Genomic DNA, 10,997 nt, shown 5'->3' with positions numbered 1-10,997 from the left:
AAATGCTCCACTTCCCAGAGGTCTGTCCCACCTGGTTGCAGGATCTAGTTTTGAACATAAAAACACAGATTGAAAGGTTCTGCTGCCCTCTAGACCTCCAGTTTGCTCACACGTGTTTTAAATAACTGTTTACCTTGGTTCCACCTCAATAGTTACACAAAATGAAGTAAGGTTGAAATAGTCCAGGTAGCATGTGACAGCTAAATCAAGCACAACGGTCTCTTCCAAAGTGGTATAAACCTCTTTTCAACCTGAAGGAGAAATTAAATCAGATTGATCCCAAGAAATAGCTTGTCTGCAAAATGGGAGATGCTTGTACACATCACTTGCATTGTTCATGATCTCGGTACTCATCCATGTCCACATCCGAGTCAAAGAGGGAGTGTCCAGTGTAATCTGTGTCAGGGGTTTGAGAAATACTGTTCCCTTCCTCATCAAATGTTTCTGTCCTTGAATAAAAACTGAAGTCCCGCAAAGGGGAGTAAGTCTTGCTGGCTTCACTGCTTTCCTCCGATTCGTAGAGAGTGTTATCATCATCATGGTGCCATTCTGGCCAAAATTTCCTCCTTATTCTTTCACAATACATAGCAAGGTTAATCAATTCACCTGCAACACAGCACAAGCGACTCCAGTAAATACATCCAGCCAATAATGCTCTAATTCACCTGCTGATGCAGAAACAGTTAGCAATGTTTGGAAATACATTGTGCAGGTTTCTTCCACGGAGGTTTCAAAATGTCAAGAACCCATCTGTAAACTTCATGTAACTTAAACCTACATACAAGAAGGGTTACACTGGAATGAACATAAATGCACGTAGCAAAATAACTATCCCAAATTCGACTCCTACAGAAATAAATTAAGACATGATACTAACCCTTTTTCATAGTAAAACTCATGCTTATTTTGCAGAAACATGGTTTCTAAAGACATCATTCAAGCCTCTATATACACCACCTATTAAACAGTGAATTTGGGGGTTCGACCACCAGATGGCAGTGTTGTCTGCAAGATAAACTCACATTTTACAGGGTTTTTCATGCTCGTTGGCTCACCTCTAGTGTTCCTAGCCTTGGCACCTTAGACTTTATGCTTATAAATATGTTTATGCTTAGAGTGTGCTTAGAGAAGAAATCACAAAAATCTTCAAAGAACAAAGAAATAACAGCATATTAAACAGAACGTGTATGTGAAACCTGCACTTAGAATAGCATGAGTAGGTGGATGAGTACAGAGAATCATCCATACTGCATGCTATTACCATCTATTTATTTGACTTGGAAATGAACTAGTTCAACAAAGACGGTATTCCTTCGTGAAAGGCATGGACCCTTCATTTTTTTTTCCTGTGATTCCCCAGATATCCAGGGAAAGAAGAGGATACAAGTACTGCCCATATAGTTCATCTCAAGTATTTTCTTTCCCTCAAAGTTATAATAATGAGCAAGTCTATGCTGCTTTAGTAGCTTGCTCTGCACAAAGCAGATCTCCAAGTCAGATTCATTCCTTTTATACCTATCTCACATCCTTTTCCATCTTAGATGTTCCCATTTTTCATACTGCATGGTTTCATTCTGAAAGGGCATGTGAAGATACTTTCACATGCCTGTATCACCCCACAAGAAAAAAAAAGGAAAAAAAAAAAAAACGGGGGGGGGGGGGGGATGTTGGTTCTTAATTCATACAAAAAAATGGTGACACCAAAGACAGGCTGGACTTTTCCGTTGCCCAGCATCTTCAGTAACAGCAAAGGCTGTAAGTTCAATATGACAACAGATAGCACTAGTAGTTCTACCATCAATGAAACTACTCAGTTCAGCAAAATCTGGCTCACGGTTGTGCTTCTGCCTTCTCATAGTTTACCCAGCAATCAGACCTTGGAGGCATTCAGTCTTCACTGTGTTAAACAGGGAAAAGACCAAGTACGGATAGAAACACGTAGAACATGTTACGGATAGAAACATGTAGAACATGACAGAGAAAATAAACAAGAATTTTAAGAGAAAACAACATTACAGGATACAAATGCTATATCAAAAGGAAGAACAGCCTGCGATGCAGCTGAAGTGCTGCTGCAGTCTCCAGATGTCCTTACAAGGTGTTCCAACTTTAAACACTGCAAACGCCACCAAGAGTTTTTCATCAGAGATCACTGAAGATTTCTTACCTTTGATTAGTCTCTCTGGTCGAGTCCCTGGTAGCGTCCACATTGCTTGCGCCAGATGCCCAAAGACAGTGGCATCAACAGTGGAAACATTTGGTCCCATAATGTACTTCTTGTCACCTATAAATGCAACAGCAAACATGTCTCGACCAGATCTCACTTGATCCCAATTTAAAAAAAAATAAATAATGTCCCTAGTTACATCTTTATCGTGTGGGGTTTTTTACTGAAATAATATAGCTGAAAAGGTTCAACTATTCAGACTCTCCTGTGCTCACCATTTCTATAACAAAGCAAATTACAAAACCACCACTGGCCAAGTACCCGGCTCCACTCACCACAGCTGGCAGCACAGACCCACTGCACTAGTTTTGCCGCATTTAAAAATCTCTGCACATAACAGGTGCGTGAAAGCACAATTTTCTCCTTCAGTGCAAACCACAGTTCAAAATCACAAATGCACTTGCTGAGAGAAGCCAGTCACCCTGTATCTCTCCAGTGTTAGGTTACTCATTTGATTGGATTCAAAAAAAGGAAAGATGTAATCAAAGCTTTCCTCTCCCATCATTTGTTTAGGGTGAAACAGGCAGACCCATCAAGACTGTCAGCAACTGCTCAGAAATGACCTGAATCTCCAGAAGGATACAGCCATAGGCAGAAGTGAAGAGCTCCTCTCACACACCACCAGCACAGCGCCCCCGCTTTCAAAACCCTGGTTTCTACTTGGCAGGTACCAAACAGAAGCACCTCAGGCATCCAGGCAGGCAAGTGAAACAGCCTGGGACTGGCCTGGTCCAGGGAAGGGACACAGCCACTGCACACAGCCATTATGCTTACCTCTCTGGGCACCCCAATGCCATAATGGTCCTAAGTGGCCACCACAGCTCAAACAGGTGGTTAACTACCTGAGGTAGGAAATAAAGTCACATTTCAAAGCCACTGTTTGCAAGAAATGTCCGGTATAAACTTCTTTCCTCACCACAGGCACAAGACCCGGAGCAAAGACCGCACACAGGGCACGCAGGTGAAACATGAGTGAGGTATTGCAGAGGTCAGATGGTTGCATTGTCCCTGCCTTGGCCCAAAGTGCTATAAACTCTGTGAAATGTGGTAAGTAATTGGATTCACCAAATCCAGTTATCCCATCTCCCCAGAACACACTTCCCCTGCCCAATATAAGCTGCCTGTAATTCAGCAGGTTATTAAATGTTAAGGTTATTGAGCGAGTTTAGAAAAACTGTCCAGCAGTAAAATGCATCAAATTCCAAATACAGTACAATGAATGCTGTCATCCCCCTGTACAATAGTGCAGCAAAGCAGAGCGCAGCAATAACCAGTAATAACCTCTCCTAGCCTGTCAGATGTAATTTTAACGTGGAGTTAACTCTCCCCAGCTCTTTCGCAGTTGCATCAATCTATTGCTTGAAAACTATGTGCAGGGTAAATGTTGTTCCTTTTCAGTATTTATGAGGCACCTAGCATTCATCAACTTCAACAGCAGCTAAAAAATTGGTGCCCAAAACAGTTACATGCCAACACTAGGAACACAGCACTACACAACCGGGCACGAGGCTCAGTTCTTAACAACGTTGAGCTGTGATGTAATACTGCGATTGCCATCTCGCTACAGCAGCGAGTGAGGGCTGAACCATCCCACTCTTTCGCAGAGTGGCTCCCCAAGCACCCCACCTGCACCTTCAGGTGGATGGAAACAAAAGGAAAGAGTTGGAAATCCAGCTCTGGTTCCATAAAATCGGGAATCTGCTTTTATATCACTCTGCACTGCGTAGCACAGCCTCCATGCACATTTCTTTCTACCAGTTCCAATCCATTCCCAAAACTTTAGTGCAACGTTTTTCCAGAAGACTTTCTGGCAGATCAGACACCATCTCTCAGTGTCCAGTTTTATGCTACATGACACAGAGCCTCTCGCATCGAGGCTGCCACGGTGCTAATAATCTCCAACACCTCATCACACCCCCTGGCTAATCCAACAGAAAGGTATCACCTGGTGGACTTAGATCAAATCTGTACTGCCCAGGGACTTGACAGCACATAGCTCTGCTATTTATGAACCAGAGGAGGACTAAAAAGCAGCTAATTCAGCACTGGGTCAAGAAACCCTAGTAAAGAGACAGATTTATAAGACACAAGGCCAGCAAGTGACCTGCACCCTTCCACAGCAGCACATCCAGCCTGGGCAGGCTGCTGCAGCGTATCTCAACTAGTGTTTAGAGGATCGCGTTCAGGTGAGTCCCACCTCTGTGTTCCACCTCCGAGCTTCAACTCTGAGCACCCCTGCCCTCCACAAAACAGCAAATGCTTTTCAAAAGCCAGCTCAGACAGCTGCTGCCTTGCAACTCCCTGCTCAAAACCCCCATTTACCCAAAAGCTGGATGGCAGGCAGACAGCTGAGATGGCACCAACAGATTTATGGGCACTGCTCACTCACTTGCATCTTTTAAATAATAACTGAAATGTGTGGTTTTATATATCGCTAGTTCATGTGCCCAGGTCCCCCCACTTCACTACTACCAAGCAGAAGGAAACTAGTACAACACAAGCCAATTACATTTGTGGTTTAAAGGCTGCAGGACAGAGAGCAAGATGATGCCCAACAGAGAAGGCTGATTCATCACAGGAGGATTAACTCCAATTTCCACATCTATATGACATCTAGAGGACTCTGTTTGTTAGGGAAATGGTACATGCAAGAAGAAAAAATGATTCTCAGAAATGAACAAGAAAGGAAAAAGAGCACTGAGGATGTGACTGGGAACGTCAAAATGAATGTCACAAGACCTGGCAGCTGCCAAGTTATCATTCTCTGGAAGCAGCTCTTGGAATTTAAAAGTTATTTTTGCTCCCATGTGAATGGTCTCCGTTAAAAAATGAGGAGCATTAAATTAATGTGACATGCCTGATGACTGACAGCTACTTTGGTGCGTGCAGCTACTCTGCATGATAGGCATTCTTTTTAAGCTCTTCAGATTGCCCTCTAATTAAACAGCCAAAATCCCAACTGCTTCCTCTTCTGGGAAAATACACAGGCACATACACGTGGAGGGCAATCTCACAGATATTCCTGTCTAGGCAACAGGCTGACTGACTGCCCTCTCCTTCTCCCCTGTCAAACAGGAGTCTCCAGTCAGGCTGGAAGATTTCATCCTACCTCTTGTCCCCAGCCCAGGTGGTGTATCTGGAGGCCACAGTTACTAGACCCAACCACAACCAGTTAGCTGGAGAAAACCTGAGCACACTGGTGTTAAAGAAAAATCAAGGCAGTTGTAGAAAACTAGACAAATGCTCCAATAATCGAAAGGGCAAACATAATGATTCACATAACTTCACACTGACTAATCTGACATTCATTTCAAAGGGAAAGATGAAAAAAAAAAGTACAATATTCAGCTGATAATGTGGTAGAATAGTATTATAGCAGATGTCCATCAAGCCTTTTTCAACTACACAAGGCACAACATCCTCATCGATAATCCGGAAGTTAATATAAAACTCCTCCCGATAATATATGTATCACATAATTAAAAAAATACATATAGTGAAGGAAAAAAAAAAACTTATCCTTGAGGATTTCCAGTGGGTTTTTCCCCACTAAAAACAAAAGTTAGAGACTGACTTATTACAGCATTTACCTCCACAAGGAAATGACTCAGGGCACCCAGGGAGGGAGGAAGAACTAGGAGGAGCATCAGCCTGCAGGCTGAAATCGGACAAAGTCCGATTTGAAACAGGTCAAATTCTTGAACAGATGTTGAAGGTGATTAACATCTGCCACCAGTTACTAATGAAAGTGGTGGCACCTCCGCCTGCTGAAATCTCATAATTAAAACTGAATGCCTTTTAGAAAGATGTGTTACAGCCAAAAAAAAGACACAGGCCTCACTACAGCAACCAAGCAGTCCGATTCAGAGAGATCTGTCTAGACGATTTAATGATCCCTTTGAACCTGAAACTTTACAAATCTGAGTTTAAGTTTAGACTCCAGAGACAGGACACAGACTTCAAACGAGCAAACCAAGAGACTTTTACGGGTACTTTGGAAAACATTTCAGTTTTCTCTTGAAGGCTACACCTGCTGTTGGCAGACAGGGATGACTTTAGCATCAACACATCCGCCGCCACTCCTTTCAGCTTGACAGTGCTGTCCAGCCAGAACCATGGGGCTCTGACCAGCTCCCAAGACACACGTGGAACTCCTGTCTCCAACCTCATTCCTCTCTGTGACAGACACGGAGCCATGCAATGCCAAACTTTGAAGCTACGGCCACAGCGAACCTACAGTCGAGGGCACCTTGAGCTGGCCACAACTCCCCAGCAGATGTGCCTCCTCTTATAGAATAAGCTGCTCCCTTCTCTCTTCCCCCACAAAGAAAATGGACCTCTTAACCTGGTTTTGTAGCTTTTCTTTGAAGTGGCACTACAACAGGTAACTTTTTTGTTAGCAAACAAAAGGCAGTATGACAAGGGACAAAAAAAAAAAATAAGACCGCCAGAAGACTAGTCAACAACAAATCTCCCCCTTGCCCATTGTGCCTATGCACCATGCATCTTTCTTCCACCTTACTCCCAACCAGCAACACAGTAGGTTTGTTTCAGAAAACAAAGTCACAGAAAAATCTACACAACCTCATCTAGGTCCTCTGAAAACATCTTCCTTTCCAAATACCTTAGAAGTCCAAAAACATCCTTCTTCTTTTCCTCTCTCAGCAAGCACTCAGTTTCTGCCTTCTGCTGGGTTCTCCTCACCCTGCTCCCTCCATTGACTCCAAATTTATCTATTTAGAGCATGTGAAAAATCCTTCCTTCAGAGCACAGGGCAGGGAGGCACCCCTCCTGCCCTCCACTCAGCCACCTCTTTAAAGTGACTGTAACAGGGAACAAAGCAGCCACACAGGTACCATCTCTTTTGATTTCTTGTGCAAGAGAGATTCGAACTCACGGGAAGGGACAATTTGCCCCAAACCAAGTCCTCAAAATGCAAATTTTACACAGAAGCACAATACAGTTACCTCTCAGCAGGCTGCAAGGCAAGAAGCATGGTGTAGACAGTTCTGGTGCAGATTTCAGCTTGAGCTACACAACAGGAATGAGACTCATGCAGTTCTAGCTAAGCAAGGTCAACCTTAAGATTAACCCTATGGGATTCATTCAAGACAACCGGGAAGCCTAAACTCACCTACTTTGACAACACAGACCCATCTCCTACTAGCAGGTTTGAATAAAGCCACTAACAACATTCAGGTACAACAAAGTCCAGCTCATCAAAGTATCATCTGCAAATGGTTTTCAAATGGCAGCCTCTCAACAGTCCATCAAAGAGCCATGAGTCCCATGAAGAATAAATGAGACACCATCCACCTCCCCTCCCCCCCAAAATATAAATACAAGGTATCATTTGCTGAACTAAATACTATGCTCTCCTAAATTCATACAGCAAAATGCTCTTCCAAAAATCACAGGCCACTTCCTGCTCTTCTAGATATACAGGTACCTGGTGCTCAGAGAAGAGCACCCCTCTGGAGACACGATTTGGTAGCAAATAGAGAGGAAACAAACAGTGTCCCTGCCAGACCAAGGGCGGCACTGAATAACGGGAGCAGTGTAGACTCTGCCTATGGACAAAATGAGATAATTTGTGTATGTGATCAAGTTGCTGGGAAGTACTCGCAGTTGATTGCACCCTGTGGGCGGCGGGCTGCAAGCAGACGGAAGGCGCGTAACTCGCTGTACGTTACCCAGGAGGCCTGCGAGGGTCCGCATGTCCTTCTCCATCAGCGTGTACATCTCCTCCTCCGAGAAGCGGCCAATGCCGTGGCCGTACATCTCCCGCTTCACGATCCCTTTGGTCAGGTGGCAGAAGATCCACTTCAGCAAGTCGCTGAAGGGGCCAAAAAGCGAAACCATCTTCTGCGTCTCATGGAGATTTTCTACCCATTGGCAATAAGCTAAAGTCCTAGAAGGACATGAAAATAAGTTACAGCGATGCCGTATCGAGACAGCTCATCATCACCCTGCACAGGCTTGCACAAAGGTTACGCTGAGAGCTTCCTTAACGCTGAGTGCTCGGTGCTCTGGTGGAGAGGCAGTTTCCCACAAAGAGCAGGCCCTGACGCAACTCAGCACAGAGAAAATCCAGTTTGCAATACCTGGCAGGCTGCCCAGTGCTTGTTCTCTCAGTAAATCATGACTTACTTCAAGAGAAAATGAGATTCACGTAGAAATATTAAAAAACAGCTGCGCAGTTCTCCTAAACCTGCAAAACAAAATGTGGTACCAAAAGAGTTTATTAGCTAAAGATGACTGACTGCACAGACCTTGAGAAAACACCACTATCACCCACAAAGAAACCAATCCTTCCGACCAACAAGTTCTCCTGGCTTTCTCTATTGCAAAGTTAGTGCTTGGCTAAGTTTCAGCCCCAACATAACTATTGTAGGAGTCATTTTTCAGACCTCTGCTCTCCTCAGAAACTATTAATGACAATCTTTAAAAAATAGAATTTAAAAAATGCACAGGTGGTCGTTATTGGGTTATTTTCTCCCGTGCTTTTTTCCTGTCTTCAATATGTTGATTTTATGAGAGAGACACTTCTAAAGGACTGTGTTGTACGTTGAGTTATTGGCTTTACTGAATGGCAGATATATTATTCAGAAAGGTCTTTTTACAAAAATCTGTCTTACCAGCTGGATGTTTTGTCTTCTAAATAATTTTTTTGTTCTTTACTAATATTGTAGCAAAACAAAAAAATCATTCATTGCTGTCACTACTCAAGAAGCTTATGAAAAAAGAAACATTAACTTTTTAAATATCTAGTATAATCTGTCATTATGAAAAAAACTAAAAGACCATACAGCTTTTCTCAACAAGTTGTTGGAAAAGGGCTAAAGACACTGCAAAGCAGACATGACAAACACATGAAGCCAAGAGGGTCTCAGAAACGCTGGGAGTTGATACCCATATTCCGCTATGTGTGCAGCTATTTCCATGCTGAAAAAAATAAAAGTGGACTTATGTATTTGAGATTGTATGAAAAGAGGTTCACGGCTACACGATGAACTAGTGAAGCTAGATCGAAAAGCTCAGATATCAAGAGCTGCAAGTTCATATATGCAATCGTATTAAATATCAACTTAATAATCAAATGTTTCCATTTCTAGTATGGTTAGAGCTCAGCTTCTAATTGCACATAATTTCCCTAGTGCTCATATGGATAGCCTAATTCAAAAAAGGAAAAAAAAAAAAAACACAAACCTGCATCTCCTGGAGAAATCCCGTGATTTTTATTTTAGTTTTTTCTCAAATGTACATTTTATCAAACTTTTAGGTCAGAAACAGAAGTTGAATTCAGTAATACTATCAGGAAACAACTATGCTTACACCATGAAAATGTTCTAATCTAAGTTTCCAGAGATTCTTTACTTAAACTACTAGTAACATGAAGTAAAAGAAGAATATTTGGCCTAACAGCTGGAAAAAAATAAAATCCACTTCCAGGGCAAATTCAGAATGCTCTCAACACAGTGGGTGAAAGGCATCTTAATTCTATTAAAAATCACCCACTGCAGGACAATGCCTTCTGCTTGAATTGATTTAATTAAAGTCAGTAAGAGAGGCACGTGCAGGTTTTGCTGCAAACACATCAACAGCATAAAACGCACCTGCTGTGTTTCTGATGGCCTTTACCCTCAACAGGTCTCTCCACAACCTCTTGCACTGTATTAATATGACAAAAGCATTCCACTGATGCTTCACGCTCTTTGGTACCGCACTTCAAACAGGGGTGTTCTGTACAGTCTTTGTCTCTTAAAACAAATCCTTGGTTTTCAGCTCAAGTCACCAGGCTGGTTTCAGCACAGCAGAATTTGAAACAAAACCACATTTAGCAAGATGCACCAGCACAAAAGGGGGAACGAGAAGCCAGCGAGCACCAGAATAAACAGCTACTGAAGCTCCTGAAGCATTAACTTTGGCTAGAAGATGTGCTGCGAGACTGTCTTACTTCAGGAATAAAGGTAAAACAGGATTCAAGAAGGATGGAAAGAAGACTGGGTTGAAAGTGTAAGGGGGCTCCGTAGAGCAGAACATTCCAGTAGTCGTATTTCATGGGCCTGGGAAAAGACAAGGTCCCTTGGGCAGGTACAGCTCTGGATAGGAAGAAAAACTCCAGTCTTGATGCGATGGGAAATAAAGGCAAGCACTACTTATACCTGTAAGTTTATCATTTATTACTTGAATAAACTAAGCAAAACCTGCTCTGAGAGTGCTGCTGCGTGTCTCACTGCAAAGACTCTTCTTCCCCGGCATGAATCAGACCAGCTTCACCCGGCAACTCTGCAATACAACTTAGTTGTTTCAGGACAACGGGTCTGGCCATGGAGAGGGACAAGAAAAAGGAGCCAAAACAAAACAAAAAAAGAACAGACTCCACTGCAGCACTTTTAAGAAGTCACCCCAGTCCACAAGACTAACTCAGCCCTGGACTTGCCATCACTATTGTTCACTCCAACCACACCAGCCAGGTGGCACCACATGGAGAATCACAGAATCATTAAGGTTGGAAAAGACCTCTAAGATGATCAAGTCCAACCATCAACCCAACCATGACTACTCAACTATATGAATCATCAACCACATCCAGAGTGGGCTTTGAGAAAGGATGAAGAAGGTTTCCCACAAAGTTACTTGGCTTATACTTTAAATCAAAAATGTATTTTCCTAGTGCTCACTTGCTTGCTCTAGGGGAGAAGTTTTCTGGGTCTGGAAGCGGAAAAGATCATAGACTCAGAATCACAGAATCACAGAATGGCCTAGG

At 43.0% G+C, this 10,997-nt stretch overlaps 1 protein-coding gene across 1 annotated transcript; it reads right to left on the bottom strand.

Annotated features, from left to right (window-relative positions):
- Window positions 1–322: 322 nt before the first annotated feature.
- FAXC (failed axon connections homolog (Drosophila)) lies at window positions 323–8,138 on the bottom strand (the record flags this gene model as incomplete). Its single annotated transcript, XM_009868031.1, has 3 exons — window positions 323–606; window positions 2,168–2,284; window positions 7,921–8,138. Coding segments are annotated over 3 exons (619 nt in total), but the record flags the coding sequence as incomplete, so codon positions are not given.
- Window positions 8,139–10,997: the final 2,859 nt, after the last annotated feature.

This window comes from Apaloderma vittatum, unplaced genomic scaffold (assembly GCF_000703405.1).
Source record: "Apaloderma vittatum isolate BGI_N311 unplaced genomic scaffold, ASM70340v1 scaffold26664, whole genome shotgun sequence".
In the NCBI taxonomy this organism is placed as follows: Eukaryota; Metazoa; Chordata; class Aves; order Trogoniformes; family Trogonidae; genus Apaloderma; species Apaloderma vittatum.
This window is presented reverse-complemented; position numbering and strand designations above follow the sequence as displayed.